This window comes from Peromyscus maniculatus, chromosome 4 (genome assembly GCF_049852395.1).
Source record: "Peromyscus maniculatus bairdii isolate BWxNUB_F1_BW_parent chromosome 4, HU_Pman_BW_mat_3.1, whole genome shotgun sequence".
NCBI classification, from domain to species: Eukaryota; Metazoa; Chordata; class Mammalia; order Rodentia; family Cricetidae; genus Peromyscus; species Peromyscus maniculatus.
Genome location: NC_134855.1, coordinates 64,215,575 through 64,236,260, shown reverse-complemented (window position 1 = coordinate 64,236,260; position 20,686 = coordinate 64,215,575). Strand labels below are relative to the sequence as shown.

General features: G+C 38.1%; 2 protein-coding genes across 2 annotated transcripts; both read left to right on the top strand.

Moving 5' to 3' along the window:
* Window positions 1-1,892: 1,892 nt before the first annotated feature.
* Window positions 1,893-2,831, top strand: LOC102907875 (olfactory receptor 5AS1-like). Its single transcript, XM_006989727.2, has one exon. It carries the CDS (start codon window positions 1,893-1,895, stop codon window positions 2,829-2,831), a length of 939 nt encoding a protein of 312 aa, XP_006989789.2.
* Window positions 2,832-18,775: 15,944 nt separating this feature from the next.
* LOC102927161 (olfactory receptor 5J3-like) lies at window positions 18,776-19,714 on the top strand. Its single transcript, XM_006989772.3, has one exon. The coding sequence runs from the start codon at window positions 18,776-18,778 to the stop codon at window positions 19,712-19,714; it is 939 nt and encodes a 312-aa protein (XP_006989834.3).
* The last annotated feature ends 972 nt before the right edge of the window (window positions 19,715-20,686 follow it).

Sequence of the window (20,686 nt, the reverse complement as noted above, 5' to 3'; positions counted from 1 at the left end):
TGTGGTTATACTTTATTTTCATTTAGTGACATTTCACTCAGTTATTAATTTTTTATTGCCTGTTTAATTGTTCTGTTGTTTCTAATAAAAATTAATAAGCACATTCTGATGAATGTGGCTTATTTTATGAAATTCCAATAGCACACTCTAGACAAATATAAAAGTTTCTAATAAATTTTAGATTTCTATAATATACTTGAGCTCAGCCTCAAATTGTAACTCTAACAACTAGAGTATGATTATTATTAATGAGGAAGTAATGAAATAATGTATACTATTCTAATAGAAGAGTCTAAGTTTGTAGACAATTATTTATTATTCTGCCACAAGCTCAGCATTTTTACATTAGCTGTACCAACTGCAAGGCAAATAAGCAGACATATTTGATGAGCCTGTTTTCACAATGCAAAATACTGCATGGCTTCCTTTTCCTGACTCAGCCTCTCCAGTATCTGGATTTACATATGTCTACCAATAGACCAGTTTTCAAGTCAAATCTTGGTGCTACTGCTGATTTCTTAAGTGGTATAATCTATGGGCAACTATAGCAGAGAATTTCCTTAGTTGTTTTTCATAGACCCAGAGTTTCTTAATTCTTTATAATCTACTTTTACCTTTAGTTAAAATAATGGTAAACAAACCTAAATATATATTTTTTTAATTTAGATTTTTCTCTTCTGCAAATTTCTGCGTCTTGTCCTTGAAAGAGAATTTGTAACTTCTGTATCCAGGGAAAGGCAAATGTGCCCTTCCTGTATGCTTTATTTATTTTTCTAAGAAGTATTCCATGGAGATACTTTGTATGCTATTGGGTCTATAGTTACCTCTTTATCATTTAAATCCTAGTGAATTATAAATCATCAGAAAACAAAAGAGGTCCATAAAACCGGACCAAAACTAATTTAAGAATTGCCTTTGATATTTCAAGATACTGAGACAAGAAAACTAGAAATAAAACATCATTTTATTTTTAAATTCTGTAAGGTTTTATTTGTAAGATATTCATATAATGTCTTCTACAGCCACCAAATCATACTTTCCTACATCACAAAGTGATTAAGTGATGTTACTTAGGTCACACAAACATTAAGTGGCAAAGCCAAGATTCACATCTGGCAACTTGTGCATACTTGTTACATTCTATAATTTTTTATTTAGTTTTCTACTTCTTGATCACAGAATTTCCGTGATTATTAAAATTTAAATGATAATATACCAATAACATTCCCACAATTTTCTTCACTTGGCAGTCTACAAGTGTGTAGATTTTGGGCCCTAACATTACAGCTGAGTCTCTAAAAAATTTTGAAACATTTATTATTTTTCCCAATCTCAAAAATGACCCCAAAAATCTCATATTAAAATGAAAAAAATGCAAACCTTTAGGAGGGTCACTGCCTCAAGAAACACCACCTTCTAAGTGATATCTTCAGAAATCAAAAATAACTTCTTAGTTCCCATTTAAAACAAGTAATGATAAAACTAATGTAATAAAATTAAATATAACAGTATAATTAATTTTAAGTTAACACACAAACTAAGAGGCCTGATTATGACACTTTGATAATACATCACTGTGCTTTGCTCTTATCCATCAGTCTCTTCCATTGCTCTCTTGTTTCTGCTTATGTAGTCCTCCGTTTGCTTTCAAATAACATGCATCTGTTTATTCTCTCATTAGTCTAATTATCCTCTCATCTGTTGCAAAATGCATAAGAATGTAATGAGTTGGTAATGAAAAGGCCATGAGAGTAGAAAGACACATAGACATGTTTTGTTTTTTATTTCTTCTTAGAAGAGAAAACAAAGATCTTGGATCACTCATCACCCAGGTAACTTCCGATTGCTGGATATCATCAACTGCCAATGAGAAAAGCAAGAAGCCCACAAAGATGCAGCACACAAACTATACCAGGCCAACAGAGTTCCTATTTATTGGGTTCACAGATTATCTGCCATTCAGAATCATGTTGTTCTTGGTGTTTCTCATAGTGTATACATTGACTGTGGTTGGAAACATGGGCCTAATAATCCTAGTTAATATTGACTTAAGCCTTCAAACCCCCATGTATCACTTTCTTAGCAATTTGTCTTTTTTAGATATAAGCTATTCTACAGCCATTGCTCCAAAAATGCTGGTAAATTTCTTAGCTTCCAGGAAGAGCATCTCTTTCTATGGATGTGCTGTACAGATGTTTTTCTTTGCATGCTTTGCAGATGCTGAGTGTCTTATCCTGGCTGCAATGGCATATGACCGCTATGCAGCCATTTGTAACCCACTGCTTTATTCTACTCTGGTGTCTCGAAGGGTCTGTTTCAGCCTTGTGATACTGGCATATTTTAGTGGAAGTATGACCTCACTGGTGCATGTGTCCCTCACATTTATGCTTCCATACTGTGCCTCCAATATTGTCAACCACTTTTTCTGTGACATCCCACCACTGCTTGCTTTATCATGTGCAGATACCCATATTAATGAGCTTCTGCTCTTTGCCTTATGTGGCACAATCCAGATGAGCACCTTCATGGTCATCCTTATCTCTTACTTCTGCATCCTCATCACTGTTTTGAACATCAAGTCCTCGGGAGGCAGGAGCAAAACCTTCTCCACCTGTGCTTCCCATCTCATAGCTGTCACCTTGTTCTATGGAACACTCCTGTTTATGTACTTGCGTCCCACCACCAGCTATTCTCCAGACACGGATAAGGTGGTTGCTCTGTTTTACACTGTTGTCTTTCCTATGTTGAATCCAATTATTTATAGCTTCAGAAACAAGGATGTGAAAAATGCAGTCAAAAAATTATTTGAAAAAAAGGGTATCTTGAAATGAATGAGAATACAAGTTCCTTATTGTTTTGATAATGTTTAAACTATCAAATGTACAAAATATGAAGAAAATTAGTGAGATATAACCCATATTTGTAAATTAAATTTGATAAACTATATATAGGCATTTGGAACCCAGAATGTCTCAATCAATCTGTGTGTGTGTGTGTGTGTGTGTGTGTGTGTGTGTGCATGTGTGTGTGCATGTGTGTGTGCATGTGCATGTACATGTGTGTCTGTGTGCATTTGTGTGTCTGTGTGTGTGTGAATGCATGTGTGCATGTGTGTGTCCTAAAATATATAATGGTTATTATAATGAGGTCTACTAATAAGGCAGGATACGCAGTCTCAACTGGCCATCTCTTGTCACCAAAAGAGGCTTCCACTAGTGAGGCTGGGTTGCATTCAATTGATTTGTTTGCCAAGTAGGTACTATGGAAATTCCCATCAACCCAGGTGTTGCTATGACAAAAGGTTGGTCTCTGCAAATTTACAGTGGGAGCCAATTGCCATGGACGATACTCACATAACTCATTGAACATGGAGAAATCAAGGTATTGTTTACATGGAGCTTTCACCACTATGTTCTAGTCTCTTTGGTGCAGGAAGGTACTCTGCAGCCTACCAAAGGTAATATTTAAATGCTAATCCAGCCACAAAACCTATGATCTACAGTATGTGTTGCCTTTAAAATATGTTAGGGTGATGGTGGCACAGACCTTGTGGTTGTAGTAAACCAAGATCTGATTTGACTTAAGTATCACTCCATCAGAGGAAACTGATGTCTGATACTGCTTGGAAAACCATGAACCAGAGACTAGATAGCCCAGAGGCCTATAATAAAACCAAACATACTAGTTTACAAAAGTATCAATATATTACTCATAATGATATAGTACTACACTCATAGGTCAGGGCCTTGTTCAGTCATCATGAGAGAAGCTTCCTCCTGAAGTAGGTGGAAACAAAAGCAGAGACCCACAGAAAGATGATATGGAGCTAAAAAGACTAAATTGGAGAGCTTCATCAAATCCTTCCACTCAGAGCTCACAGAACTCCTCAGAATAGGAGGCAGAAAGATTATAAGATTATAAGAGATGGTGGACATCAGGATAAGAAGATCCCCTGAATCAACTAAGCAAAGTGCATTTGAACTCACAGAAGCAGCAAGCAAGGATGAAGGATGTGTATGGGTCTGTGCCAGGTCCTCTGCATATATATTGAATCTTTTAACTTCGTATTTTCATGTGACTCTTGAGTGTAAGAATGAGTTGGTTTCTGATTCTTGTGCCTGCTCATGGGACACTGTTCCTCCAATTGGTTAGGCATGTCCAACTTTAGTGTGATAGTTTTTGCTTCATCCTGGTATACTTTAGTTTGCCGTGTTTGGTTGTTATCTCTTAGAAGCCTGTTCTTTTCTAACGAGATACAGAAAGACAGTGGAGCCAGTAGGGAGGAACTAGAACAGGTGGAGGAAGGAGAAACTATAATGAGGATATATTGTATAAGAAAAACATCTCATTTCAATAAAAGAAAAAAAAACATTTCTATTCCTTAAAAGAAGAACAAGGGCATAAAAACATCTATACATAAACAAAATAAAGTTCTGTAGTGTAACTCCAAATCTTTCAGCTCAATACCTGAAATCTTAGATTCTCTCAAGATTTTCAGCACTTGGTAGACAGAGCTAGATAGATCTCTGTGTGTTCAGGGATACAGCCAGCATTGGAGACATACGCCTGTAAGACCTGGAGGGCTGTACTTACCGGCATTGACGAGGCAGTCATGTGTTTGGGTTTACAACCAATGAGAAGGCAGAACAGAAAGACTATATTAAAGACAAACACACAGGAAGCAGCTTTCTTTCGGAGAGGTAGGAGCACCACAGGAGCAAGGGTAAGGTTTTAGCTCTGAGCTCTGACCTCTTGGCTTTCTCTTTTACATTGGTTCTGTGTTTCTTATTTAATAAGAATGTTGGTTACATCTACATGTAAGCTTGACATGAAGTCGTGGATGCTCCCCCCAACCCTTCACAACAGCCTCTGTGTGCTGGCCCTGAGGAAAATCTCCCCTGCAAACAATCCTTCATTGTCTTAGTGAAGTACAAGTGTTATTTACATAGCCTTGACTGGGATTAGGAGGTGTGGTCCTGTTAGAGGAAGAACTTTACTGGGGTTATGCTTTGTGGTTTTAGAAGACCAAGCCAGGCCTCCTGACTCTAGTGTTTCTGTCTCTGTGTCTCTGTGTCTGTCTCTCTCTGTCTCTCTCTGTCTCTGTCTCTCTGTCTCTGTCTCTCTCTGTCTCTGTCTCTCTCTTTCTCTCTCTCTCTCTCTCTCTCTCTCTCTCTCTCTCTCTCTCTCTCTCTCTCTCTCTCTCTCTCTCTCTCCTGCTACCTATGAATCAAGATGTAGACCTCTCAGCTACCTCTATAGCATCATGTCTGTCTGCATGTCACTTTGCTACTGCCATGCTGATAATGGACTAAACTTCTGAACTTGTAAAACTGATCCAATGAATTGCTTTCTGTTTGAAGAGCTGATGCGGTCCTTCACAGCAATAGAACATTGACCACAACTGACTTGTTGTTAACCAAAACACTGTTGTTGGAATGTGGAATTTTTTATTTTTGATTAAGAAAGCAGTTGAGCAATGCCTTAAGTGGGCGTTAATGGGCCATACTATTAGGACCAAGAAAGATGATGGTGCTGAGATCAATGTAGATTATGACAGCCCTGATCAAGTGGTTTCAGAAGAGAAGAATATTAGTAAGTGACCTTGAGTTTATTCTTGTGATATTTTGTAGAAGAATGTGGCTGCTTTTTTATCCTTGTCCAAAATGTCTGATTGAGGCTAAAGAGGAGTTTCAGATTAATGACATTGGGAGATGAGATTTCAAAACAGGTTAATATTGAATCTATCAGGTGGTTATTGGTGGTGACTCTTCTGCAGATCTATGATGAAAAGGGGCATCCCCAGCAAGGAAAACTACAAAATGTTAAGTTTGAGGAGAAAAGGAACACCAAAGTACCTTCCTTCACAAAAGAGATGAGAACATACTGGTGAATGCTCCATGTAAACAATGTATTGATTTCTTCATGTTCCATGAGTTGTGTGGGTATTGTCCTTGGCAATTGGATCCCACTTTAAATTTGTAGAGAGCAACCCTTTGTCTTAGCAACAACCTGGGTTGCATGGGAATTTCCACAGTACCTCCTTGGCAAGCAAATCAATTGAATGCAACCCAGTCTCACCTTTAATCACAGCACTTGGGAAGCAGATGCAGGTGGATCACTGAGTGCAAGGCCAGCCTGGTGAGTAAACTCACCAGGTCAACTAACTCTACAGAGTGAGTTCCAGGACAGCCAAGATTATGCAGTGAAGGAAACCACCAAAAAACAGACAGCTGGTGAAAAGTATTTGAATGAGCAGGTCATGTTCCATTCCCAGCAAGCAGAAAAACTTCACAGTTTTGGCCGTGTGGTTCTGGATTTAGAGGCAAGAATACAAGAAAGGGGTTGTGGAATCTCCCTTTGTGGCTAATAAGCTGCTGAGGCTAGGTGTGCCTGGGCATTCCTCCTTTGATGCACAGAAAAGCTATTGTTTGAAGCTGTTAAAGCAAAGTCTGGATTTCATTGGAGACCCCAAGATGTTGGGAATGCCAGAATCATGGGATACCTGCTGAGAAGACCTGCTAACAGGGAGCAGAAACAAACAAAGAGAGAGAGTTGGGTTGTAGTCAACACAGCTGAAAGGACTTGGTTATCTGAATAGCAATTTGATATTAGACATGAAGATGCAAAATTTAGAGTTTGCCCTGCTGGTTTTAGGTCTTGTTTTGGCTCAATATTTCATCACTCTGCTCTCTTTCCTCCCTTTTGGAATGGTAATGTACATCCTGTACCACTGTATGTTGGAATGTTGTGATCTGCTTTTTTATTTTGATTTTACAGAGTATTACGGTTAAAAGATTACAGTGCGTCTCCAAAAAGACTTTGAACTTTGGACTTTCCAATAGTGTTTAGACTGTGATATATTATGGAGGGGCACTTTTGAAGTCAGACAGATTTTTTTTTTAATTATGACATGGCTACAAGCCTATTTGTGCTAGTGAGTGGAAAGCAGTGATTTGTCTCTATATTTGAATGGTTAGCCATCACAAAGTGGTATTACTTTTCAGAGATTAGGAGGTATAGCTTTGTTGGTGGAAGTGTTCCACTGGACATAGGCTTTGACATTTCAGAAGCCTAAGCCATGCTCATTGGCTCACATTCACACACACTCTCTCTCCTGTTGCCTGTGGATCCAGATACAGAATTCTCATCTATCTCTCTGGCAGCATGTCTACCCACCATGCTTAAAATGAGCTAAACATTTGAACTTGTATGACAGGCCCAATTAAATGGTTTCCTTTATAAGAGTTGTCATGGTCATACTAATAGAATATTGACCAAGACAATGATAAATCCACAATATCACATGAAGGGCTCTTATAGACTATTTGCTTAAATCTAAAACTTCACAAGCCAGCTCTTAGTTACTTGAATTCCTCTCAGCATTATCTTCCTGGTTCCCACACCACATTAAGCTCTGAGCACTCAATTTTTTTTTTTTTAGCTCAAATACAAATGCTTTCACAATTCTCCCCAATTTGGTCCAGTAATTCCTCATTGTGTTCCTTCTTTTCCTTCATTTTGGAATGGAAATGTAACATCATCTACTTTTTCTGGTACTGATTTCTGTATTTTCTTTCTGAGTCAGCAGGTAGCTGCTAGGCACTTGCCCCCTTGAGTGTGGCCTGGACAGGGGACCTTCAGACCTGGGAAGCACATATGTGCACCTCTTCTCTTGGCTACCTTGTGGTCTTTGATGCTGGTGCTGCGGAGCAAGGCAGAGCTCTCCTAAGAACCACATTGGACTGTGCCCCACCCCTCTAGGATTCTGTGACCAACTCCTTTATTCTTGTTGTGAGTTAACTCCCAAATTAATTCTGTTGACCATCAAATAGACTCTGTGAAATCATCCCATTAGGGCTGTTCCCTCCTATATCAATTAGCAATCAAGAACAGGCTCTAAGGCTTATCTGATGAAGACAGTAATTCATTCGAGCTTCTGTTTTTCCCAGGTGTGGCATGTTGACAACCACAATAGCTTTCATAAGTTAAGTAATGTATTATAGTAACAATTAGGTGATCCATTATGAATGTCACATAAGATCATATAAAGAGACCATGTGTAGTCCAATACATTGTCAAAGAGAATGTGTCAACTTGATATAGTAGATTCCTTAAATTTCAGTATACAATTAACTACTTCACTTGTTCATACTGAGCAGTACACAATACACTGATCAAATTCAGCATTAATCCAGTACAGTAGTCTTGGTCTTTTGTCAGTTGCCTCACTGGCTTAGGGCATGTGCACTGTCTTGATTATCCAGCTGAAGAAAAATTGTCTCAGTCTGACACAGGCTTGGATATGCCTCAACTGAATGTACCAGGTTCTTCTGACTTCCCATGCAAGCCCTTGCCTTGGAGGAGGTGGGAATGAAGAGTGGGTTGGGAGGAAGGCTTGGGGGGCAGGAGGAGGGAGGAGAGGGCAATCTGTGGTTGGTATATAAAATGAATGGACAATTTCTTAATAATAAAAAAAGAGAAAAAAGGAAAAATGAAGCAACATCAACAATATAAAAAGCAGATGATACTTTCAACATATAATGGCAAGGATATACATTTCCATTCCAAAATGAAGGAAAAGGAACACAATGAGGAATTACTGGACCAAAGCAAGAGGAAAAAAAAACACAGCTGGGAAAACTCAAAATTCTGCATCTTCATGTCTGGTATCAAAATGTTCTTCAGATCTCCAATTCCATTCATCTTTGTTGACTGCAACATATTTCTTTCTCTAGGTCTGGTTTTACTCCCTGTTAACAGCTCTCCTGGGCACTTTTCCCACAACTCTGGCATTTCTAACATCTTGGGTTCTCCAATGCAATCCAGGTTTCAAATTAAAAGCTTCATGTAATGGTCTGTCTACTAGGCCTCCATTCAGGGACACCCCTGTCTAATGCCTGGGTTTATTCCATAACTCCTTTCTTCTATTTTTAACTCTAAACACAGAATCAGATGGCTCAAGATGCTAAGTTATGATGCTTGCTATGGCTGGAACATGGCCCCCTCATTGATTTAATTCTTTGCCAGCTTTCTGTCTTTCACTTCCTAAGCTTGGCTATCCTGAATGTTGCTGTATAGACCAGGCTAGCCTCAAGCTCTTATATCTTTCTATTACATCTTCACCAGTTTTCCGTTTTCTTTAGTTCTCTTCACTGTCTATACCTTGGCTGTATTTGAAATTGCTCCTTAGACCAGGCTGGACTCAAACTCAGAGATCCACCAGTCTCTACCTTCTGAGCGCTGGGATTAAAGGTGTGCCCACCACACCTGGCTCTAAGCTTTTCTTTAGATCATAAAAATCTGGAAATTTAGCTATGTGGAATACTTCCCTGAGGTCACCACTCCCTTTATTCCCTTTCTTAATCTGTTTATCTCCTTGAACATGGAATTTAACTCTATTTCACTTCCTGGTTCTCATTTTCTCCTCAAAATTTACATTTTGCAATTTACTTTTCTCAACTTGCTCCATTTCATTGTAAATCCTCATTAGAATTCACTAAAAGCCACACAATGGAGTCTATACTATGCTGTTTTAAGATTTCCTCTGCCAGCAGGGTGGTGGTGGCACAGGCCTTTAATCCCAGCATTTTGGAGGCAGAGCCTGGCAGATCTCTGTGAGTTTGAGGCCAGTCTGATCTAGGGAAGGAGATCCAGGACAGGAACTAAAACTACATAGAGAAACCCTGTCTCGAATAAACAAAGCAACAACAAAAACCCCAAAACAAAACAAAAACAAACAAAAAAACAAAAAAAGATTTCCTCTGCCAATGGAATGAATCCAAAAACCTTTGCTTTAGTCTCAGGCAGACTCTTCAGACAAGGTCATAAAGCAGCTACTTTCTTCACCAACATATTACAAGAATTATCTCTAGGCAACATACTAAAATTCTTCTCCTCTGAAACCTCCTGAATGAGTCCCCCATGCAAATAACTCTTAGCACCACTGTCTTCCACACTCCTACTATTATGGCCCATTAAGCAGTGCTGAGGCTGTAAGGATTATGTTCTTAATTATGTCACCATCCTGCAATGGGCAGCACCACGTAACCAACAGAGGCATTCTGCTTTTCTAAACCCAAAGTACCAAAGTCCATATTACTTCAAACAAATGCATGGTCTGGCCTATCACAGAAATACACTAGTCCCTGATGTCAACTTTGTCTTACTTGAGGTTTTTATTTATATTAAGAGATACCATGAACATGACAACTCTTACAAGGAAAATATTTAATTGGGGTGTCTCATTTACAGATTCAGAGGTTAAGTGCATTCTTATCATGGAGGGGACCATGACATCATACAGGCAGGTGTGGTGCCTCAGGAATAGCTGAGAGTGCTGTATCTTGCAGGCAACAGGTAGTCAACTGAAAGTCACACATGGGGAAGATGAGCAAAAGAGACCTTAAAACCTGCCCCCACAGTGACACACTTCCTCCAACCAGGCCACATCTCCTAATATTGCTGCTCTCCTTGGGGGCCATTTTCTTTCAAACTACCACACCATGTGTACTTTTCAAAGTTCTGCCTACTTTGAAGATTTCCATTCACTCATGTTGTTCAGAGTTGTCCTAGGAAAGGGCTGTAATCCTGCAGCAGTATATTTCTGGGTGGTGCCTACACTTTATAGGGAACTTGTAGTGGGTAGCCATTCCAGCTTGGATCTCGAAGTTCCAACCCTCATTGAGACTCTGGCATGCAGGCGTACATACTGTATTCATAATACATAAATCTTAAAAAAAAAAAATCTGGGCCGGGCTGGAGAGATGGCTCAGAGGTTAAGAGCACTGGCTGTTCTTCCAGAGGTCCTGAGTTTAATTCCCAGCAACCACATGGTGGCTCACAACCATCTGTAATGAGATCTGGCTCCCTCTTCTGGCCTAAAGTGATACATGCAAGCAGAACACTGAATACTTAATAAATAAATCTTAAAAAAAAAAAAAAAAAAAAAAAACTGGGGAAGGTGTATTGCAGTCCAGCGGTGTTCTCTGGAGCTCTGCTCAGTCAACCTCCACCGTTCAGCGTCCCAGCACAGAGAGTGCACAGAGAGAGAGCTGGCCCATTCAGCTCTCCGGTCTCCAGGTGCCTCCCCTGGCCCCGCCTCGTAGGCGTGACAGTTGCCAGAGTCTCAATGGGGGTTGGAACTTCCAGATCCAAGCTGGAATGGCTACCCACTACAGGAACCATCAGTAAACTAGATCCTAGTATTCTTATTTAGTCTCATGGTCATAGGGCACACCCCATGAAGCTTTGGGTGCATATTTGGCATCAGATGGCATTGTAACAGGAAGAGAAACCATAAACATTTGGGCAACTCCTTCATGTAGCTTGCTTGTGTCTTCAGGACCTGCTCTGCCCCATCAGGTATAAAGTGGTTCCATTAGATAATAGATTGCAGCTGTGCAAGTTGTTTGTTATTATTTGGTGGATTAGATAACACCCACATCATGACAGGTAGCTCAGGTCACATTGTAACTTGGTGGCCCATTGTAAAATATGCAGTTTATGCTAAGACCCAATATCAGGACAAAAGTTGTCTTTCCAAGGGAGAATAGTTGTCTTCAGGTGAATGTGGATCCTTGCTCCAAAATCCCAAAGGTTTCTTCTGTGATTTACCTATCAGGACCTTCCAAAATTTCCAAACAACATCCCTATCTGCCACTGACACCTCAAGTACTATCAGATCTGCTGGGTAATATGGACCAAGTGGTAGAGTAGCTTGCATCCCAGTGTGGACCTCTTGAAGAACCTCCTATTCCAGGCCTACAAAAATCTAGCAGCTTTTTGAATCATTTGGAAAATAGGCCAGAGTAACACACCCAAATTAGGAATGTGCTGTCTCTAGGATCCAAATATATCAACTAAATTTTTCATTTCTTTCTTGATAGTGGGGAGGGCCAGGTACAATAACTTATCCTTCCCCTTAGGAAAAAAAAATATATCTTTTCGTGCCCCACATCACTGAACTTCTAATAATTTTATGGAGGTAGAAGGTCCTTGAATTTTGCTTGGATTTGTTCCCCATCCTGTGATGTGAATATGTATTGGTGAAATTATTAAGGCCACTCCATGTAGTTAAAAGGGAGATTTATTTAGTGGCGTAACTTACAAATGAAGGGATAGGTAGGTTGCAGGGTCTGGGTAAGACGCAGCACAGTCCAGCGGTGTTCTCTGGAGAACTCTGCTCAGTTTACCTCCAGAGTCCAGGGTCCAGGTACTAAGAGAGACAGAGCATCCCATCCGGATCTCAGGTCTTCAGGGTCCTCTCTTGGCCCTGCCTTGTAGGCATGACAGTTACCAAAGCCTCAATGGGGGTTGTAACTTCCAGATCAAGGTTGGAATGGCTACTCACTACAAATATGGGTTACTAATAAGTTCATTAATACAAATAAAAATACTAATAAGTGTTTGCTACCTCCTGTTCACTTGTCCAATCAGCAAATGTCAGCAGTATATTGCATCAATGTGATATTTTGTAGAAGAGACAGTTGATCAAGTTTCTTTCAAACAAGCTATGAAACAGGCTGGGGAGTTAATATATATTTGAGATAAAACTGTAAAACTATACTACTGGCCTTGCCAACTAAAAGCAAATTGCTTCTGGTGGTCTTATGGACAGAAACCGTAAGTACCAAAAGATATGGTAATCTGCTCAAGTAAGGACACTAAATCAGGTATAACAGCTGTAATCAGTCACTACCGGATTGAGCTTTTGATAGTCAACTGTCATTCTCTGTGATCCATTTGTCTTCTGCACTATCCAAATTGGACAGTTAAAGGAAGATATGATGTGAACTATCACCCCTGCATCTTTTTTGTTTGTTTGTTTGTTTGTTTGTTTTAACACAGGGTTTCTCTGTGTAGTTTTGGTGTCTATTCTGGCTGGATCTCACTCTGTAGAACAGGCTCGCCTTGAACTCACAGAGATCTGCCAGGCTCTGCCTCCTGAGTGCTGGGATTAAAGGTGTGTGACACCACTTCCCAGCTTGAATCTTTTAAGTTCTTGTTGGAAGCACTGGTGTGCTCTCCATTTTTGAATTTTTGTTAACTCCAGATGTAGTCAAGTTTACAACCAAAAATAACCACCACAGCCCTGTAGTACAAGTTAGGAGTGATTTTTTTCCTATTCCTTTTCCAGTTTTCAGAAGAGTTTGAATGTATATAGCATCACCTCATTATATGTCTAGTTGACTTCAGCAGTAAAGCAGTCAGGTTCTCAAATGTTTCATTTCTGATACAAATTTAATTATAATTGATCTATATGGATAGTCTGTATCTTCAGAACGAAAATATTGACTATGGCTGCAGCCTATACTCAGCTACTGTCCTATAAATTTGCCAGGGAATCATTCATCATATAGATGAGCCACTTGGTAGATATAATAGTCTATTTGTGCTTGACAACCTAATGGAATACTGGAAAATTCAACACACATATAAGACTATTCTCTTTTTTTTTCTTTTTCTGGAGCTGAGGACTAAAGCCAGCAAGCACTCTATCACTGAGCTACATCCCCAACCCAAGACTATTCTCATCATAAGCATCAAAGGTAAAGTGAAAAGACAGTGGGAATGTCTTGTTCACATGTATGTACATGCCTGTTGAAGCCAAGTGACAACCTTAGACACTTTTTCTGAAGCACAAGCCACCACATTTCTTTGAGACAGAGGCAAGAAACGTACAAAGTATGCTAGACTTGATTACTAGTAGCCTCTCTAACCCACTAGTCTCTGACTCCACAGGTTTGCAGTTTAAATGGGTGCTACCTTGCCTGGCTATTTTTATTTTTGCCATAGGCTCTGGGAATTAAAATTAATTTCTCAAAGTTGCATAGCATTTTTTTTTACAACTGAGGCAACCACTGAACTCTTTAGATATTTTAAAAGCAAAAATATTAGTAATTTTAGGCATATTTTTCAAAGAGGCAAAATGAAATATGCTTTTGAGCATGCATTAATTGTTTTTCATTTTGCTGCAATTTTTCAATAGGTGTGATTCTGATTGTAGTATAAATTGTAATTTATGATGTGTTTGGAAGTCTCCTTGCAGTGTAAACCATTATCATGCTTTAAAGAGTCATTTATCAATTATATGTGTAGCTGTAAAACACAGTGGAAAATTACATGTGATTTGGTAAGTAGGGATGTAAAATGTAAAGTATGATTTTGATCACCTACAATGTTAGTTTATTATAATTAAATTACAATGCATTTCCCAATCACTGAAACTCTTATATAGTTGGATGCTTCTCAAAAGTATCATCTTAAAGATTCAATTAACGATTTGAGAGTATGTTGATAAAATACCTTCTTCGATATCAAAATAAGGATGAAAATAGGTAGGAAGAATATGGACAGCTACAACAATTTTGGAGAAATAATAACAAAACTTAAATTGTTTTATTAGCAGAACATTTTAACAGTCCTCCAAGTGGCGTACATCTGACTGTAACATCCTTTATCTCAAATTCTGCTGCTGCATTCCTTGTCTTTACTGAACATTATAGGAAGACGCTTGAATTTAGAGAAAACCCCAGCTGATTTTAAAGTATTATTTATGAAGGATATCATTTCTCTTCTTTATTTGTGAAAAAAAGGTATATGCATTGAACAGACATCATCGGAAGGCCTGACAGCTCTCTGATTAGTTGCACACTCAGGAGACAAGAAGGATGCTAATGACTCAACAATGGACAGCTGAGACGTATATACACAGAAGGAGCTACAGATCCTGTCCCCAGTAGAGTAGAGACTATCATTAGCAATCTTGTTCCAAATAATAAGTCCTTAAAGACTTGTGAAATCCATGTCTTCTACAGCAGCTGTGTTGTTCGTTCGATCTCTGATAAGTTGAATGTAAGAAAGGGCTGTTTTCATTTAAGATTTTAATATTTTTAATTATTTCCTGAATACTAATGGAATTGTACAAAAATTGCCAGTTTATCCAAGTGTAGCATTATAGTCAACAATTTAAAACATTATGTTTTATTTTGGAGGTTATATATCTTTCAATCCACCACATCTCATAGGCAAGAGAATTATTTAGAGCAGTATTTATAATTTAGAGCATTTGCAATGCTTACAAATTTACACTATGATTCTTGCATATGGTAAGTACAAGTATGTTTTATTATTTAATACTATATTTATGTAGTATCTTAAAATTTTTGCACACTTACACAAATTTAGGAAATAGACTAAGAATTACAAATAGTATACAGTACATATAATTTCCTATTAATTTAATAAAATAATAGTACTTGAAAAACAATTCAGATCTACATTTCTTTAAGGATTTAAATCAAATATTTTAAGAATTTTTTTCTATTTTCCTTCCATTTGCTTTCTATCCTGGTGCATGGTTTTATTTTAAATTCTGATTTTAAGAGAGCTCAGACCCTTTGCCCCAGCAACTCTACCATGGTATATGTATTTTAAGGTAGAATATATAATTTATAGCTTTTTCTCATTCACTTTGTGCTATTTATGTTGATTATAGGGTTTAAATGTGGATTTATTCTCAATGCCAAATTTTATAATTCCATAAATGTGTGGTATTTTTACTTAATTTTTCTTTAAAATTTCAATTATAAACTAATCAATTTGTATATACCATTAGAAATCATTACATTGTCCTTTTTTTTCCAGTTGTGCTTGGTTCTATCCTATGACTCTGAGCTATCCAGCCTCTGGCTCTGTCAATGGTGCTGTCCCTCTGATGGCGTAAGTCTATTTTGAGGTAATATGTCTCTTGTGTGAATAGTTCTTTCTCTGTGTGTGAAGTTAGAAAATGTTTAATAATCATTAGCTCATTTGATATGATTTTGCTGGGTTACATTTTTTTATTAAGAAAATTTTTTTCATTCATTTTACATACCAATCAAAGATCTCTCTTCCCTCCTCGTGTCTTCCCCTCCCCACACCTCCTCCTTCCAACCCACCCCCCACTCCCACCCACAAGAAGGCAATTCCTCCCATGCGAAGACACATTCATTAGAGGCAAGTCCAAGCCCTTTCCCCTGCCTCAAGGCTGCAAGAGGTATCCCATCATAGGTAGTGGGTTCCACAAAGCCAGCTCATGAACCAGAGATAGATTCTGATCCTACCGCCAGGGGGCCCCCAAGCAGATCAAGCTCTACCACTGTCTTGCCATGAAGAGAGCCTAGTCCAGTCCCATGCAGGCTCCATAGCAATTGATCCAACTTTCATGAGTTCCCTCTAGTTTGGTTTGGTCATCCTTGCTGGGTTCCTTTTTGAACTATGGTGAAAACAGTATTTAAAGATTATAACTACTCTTAGTGTATTCTTGTTCATTGGTGACCATGCATTCTGATTTTTGTCCTAGAATCATGAAATGACTGGGAAAGAATTCCCTATTAATTTGAACATGTTGATTTGTGATGATAAATCAGCCTCATTATATGAAGGATACAAATTAAATTTAGAGTATGTCTTTAAGAGGAAAAATTTTTGAGGGCAGAATATTTACAGTAATTAGTTTTGTAAATCATTCTGTTATTTCCATCTGGACGGCAATGTTCAATGCAGAAAAGTCCTGAATTTAATTTCCAAATGGCCTTATGTTCTACTAATAACACTAATATCATAGAAGCTAACAATATGTTGACAGAGGGTGATTCATTTCTGTATTTATCTTTTTCTCCTGTGAGTTTGGTGAATAATACCATAAATGTAATTGAAACTTATTTCCATCAAACTTGCTTTCTGCCTTTCCTCTCCCCATCCATGTGATCATTAGTGAAATCATCTTTTTAAGCACAATTTGAAAACTCAGAGACAATCTAACTGGCCACAAATTATGAATATATATTCTTGGTATTAAATGGGAATATTATGCAAATTCTGATGTCTTGAATTTATCTGGAGGTATTGTTTCAAACAAAATGTATAGCTTTTCAAAAGATGGAGTGTACATTTATGTAGATTGGACAGGAGTATTTTTGTACTTAGGAATATATGTATTTGTGCATACATACACATATGAGTATAATGGAAATCAATGAAAACAGAGTACATGGAATTGAAAGAGAACAAGCAAGAGGATGTAGGAGGGCTTAGAGGGAAGAAAGGGAGGTGGGGATGATAGAATTACATTATATTATCAAAATTAATAAAATATTTTTAAAAAATGATGCTTTCAAATGTTCCCTAGGATAGACTGAAATCAGATTCACTGTTCTTCCAAAGGCCAGCAACCTGGAACATAGAGAAGGACTAAGGTATATTCATTCCCTGGTTTAAGTGGGTTGTCTTGTGCTTATAGAGTGATCATTTCAATTTGATGCAGCAATATCCATTAATATGGAACATGTTGCCACAGGTACCTGTATCCTGACTGATAAATGTGAGGTACCGAATTATTTTCTTCAAGTCTCAAGTGCCTCATAGGCTCTTATAAATAGACAAAATGTTCTTTGAATGCTAAACACATTGTAAAATGCTGTGCTTGATGAGAGGGGAAGGGGGTGGGGAACCAGGAGGAGAGGAAGAGGGAGCAAGAGCTGAGATTGGGATGCACTGAAAGTGAAGATAAAGAAAAATATCAATAATTAATAACATTAAGAAATCAAAAATGCAAAACATAACAGCAAGGAATATATGGCTCATATTCATAAATAATGTGTATTTATCAATGGTATGAGAAAGTATATGGCTAATTTATTTCTCTGATGTTTACCTTAAGAATTATTGAATTAAACAGGGCAGTGGTAGTGAATGCCTTTAATCCCAGCACTCAGGAGGCAGAGGCAGGTAGATCTCTGTGAGTTTGAGGCCAGTCTGGGATACAGAGTGAGTTCCAAGAAAGGCACAAAGCTACACAGAGAAACCCTGTCTCGAAAATCAAAACAAAAAAATAATTATTGAATTGAAAAGGTGCCATTTCAAAAGAAATTGTATGACATTGTCCTTTATATTTTTTTAAAGTAAATACATAGATCATTGCAGGTTTTGGTGTTACACACAATTTATTTCTTCTTTACAATGTATGTTCTCGATTGTTGTATTATTTTTAATACTGAGAACAACACTCACAGAATGCAAAATGAAAATTGAACAAAAATATGAAGGCAAGAATTGTCAAATATAATGATACTTGGGAAAGTTAATCATTCTTAAAACAAACAACAAATGAAAACTTTGATCTAAACTTTTTTGTCCTTGCTCAGTTCTCTCTACAGAATGACATTAACTACATGTATCAGAGATCCAGAAATAAGGTGAGGATATAACTGAGGTGAGGTGTTTGGAAAGGAGGAAGTGACATCATATTCAAGCCAATGTGTTTAGGTTGACTGGAAGTGAAATACTTTGAAATGGTCATCAACAGGGTGTTGAAATTTCCCTTGTCACAAGATTGTAGCAAGCTTATATTTTTTCTGAGCAGAAGGCTGATAGATATTAGAGACAAGACAGTTGTGTACCACCCTCTAAATTCAAATCTCAATATCTACCAGCTGAGAGCTTTGTTACATGAGAGGTTTTCTTTTCTTATCCTTCCCTATTTTGTAATAATTGATAACAGGGAATACAATAATGTAAGTTGCAGTCATTTGAGTCTCAGTGTATATAGACTTTGAAGCATGCATGTTTGCTACTGTTGAGATTTCTTTCTTTGCTTCATCTACCACAGGGTAAACTCTCAGTGTCTCACACCATGATGGCTATCAGATCCTGGAGGAAATCCTTCTATTTATTAATTATTCATTAAATTCTCAAGATATTATTTTATAACAAGGAACTATAGAGCAATGAAGGCATGGGAGTGTGGAATCATACGGGTGTGAAGGAATTCGTACTGATCGGCTTAACAGAAAATCCCAATTGGAAGGTTCCCCTCTTCTTGCTGTTCAGTCTAATTTATCTTGTCATTCTTATGGGTAATTGGGGGATGGTTATCTTAATCTGGCTGAATGCCCAACTTCATACCCCAATGTATTTCTTCCTTAGTAACCTTTCATTTTGTGATATATGCTACTCTACTGTCATTGCTCCTAAGATGCTGATCAATTACTTCTCAGAACACAAGTCTAGTAGATTCTTTGCCTGTGTTCTGCAGAGTTTCATTTTTGCTATTTACATAACCACAGAAGTCATTCTCCTGTCTATGATGGCTTATGATCGCTATGTGGCAATCACAAACCCATTAATGTATACAGTAATTATGACTCACAGTTTCTGCACTCAGATGGTTCTTGCATGTTACTTGGGTGGCCTCATTAATTCCCTGACTCACACAATAGGTCTTCTCAGACTGGACTTCTGTGGTCCAAACGTTGTGAATCACTTCTTCTGTGACATTCCTCCTCTTTTGAAGCTTTCCTGTTCTGATGCACACATCAATGAGATGCTGCTTTTGGTCTTCTCTGGAGTGATTGCTATTTTCACTTTTATCATCATCATTGTATCCTATAGCCACATTATCGTTGCCATTCTGAGGATCCGCTCAGTAGAGGGGAGGCGCAAAGCCTTCTCTACTTGTGCCTCACACCTGACAGCTGTGACATTATTTTATGGCTCTGTGGCTTTTAGCTATATCCAGCCAAGTTCTCAGTACTCTATGGAGCAGGAAAAAGTCTCTGCTGTGTTTTACACCTTGATCATCCCCATGCTGAACCCTCTGATTTACAGCTTGAGGAACAAGGATGTGAAGGAAGCAGCAGGGAGATGGATTTGTATGGGGAGGAGCACCTCTTGACTCTCTCCTTTCTCTAGTATTGCAAATGTGATTTGAATCTTCAAACTGACATCATGAAAAATTATTAATCTTTTATAAGGGTCATATAGAATTTTAGACCAAAATATCTTAGTAAATATTATTTATGAAATACTATATTGTCTCAGAGAAAACTTCAAATATCCCTAATGGCATGACTTTCATGGATCCTTTCACTTAGGTTTACAAATCTGCATAAAAGATTAAATAATTATCTTCATGTTGCATAGAATTTTAATGTTGAGGTATCTATCTGCACAAAAATAAAGCTCATGTGTTAAGGGTTTTTTGTTGTTGTTGTTGTTGTTGTTCTCGAGACAGTGTTTTTCTGTGTAGTTTGGGTGCCTGTTATGGATCTCGCGTGGTAGACCAGGCTGGCCTCAAACTCACAGAGATCTGTCTGGTTCTGCCTCCCAAGTGCTGGGATTAAAGGTATGTGCCACCACTGCCTGGCTTGTATGTTAAGGTTTTAACTAAACTCTAAACTAACTTCTATGAAATACCTGTTGTGACAATTGCTGTGACATACAAATTTAACTGAGAGTTTGAACTAAAATTGTTAGATAAAGAAAGAAGGAAGGGAGGTTGGTTTTTTTTTTTTTAAGTTTAATATGATAGCAGTTTGGCTGCTGTGTGGGGCTTTTAAGTAAAGAAAGAATCCATGCCTGACACTGGCCTACTTGAACAAGATGCTGAGAATAGATAACAGAAGGACTGAGAGTAACACCAAATATTGCTGTTCTCTGAAAAAAAGGTAGCAATCCAAAAAGGCTCCTGTTAACATTCTGTACCCCCATAAATGAGTGCTGTACTCAGCCATCCTCAGAGAAGCTTTCTCCTTAAAGAGATGAGAATGAATTTAGGGACCCAGAGCCAGACACTATGAAGAGAGTGAGAGACTTTGGAACACTTATCTCTTTATGGGATGTCTCCATCAAATCCTTCACAGGGTTC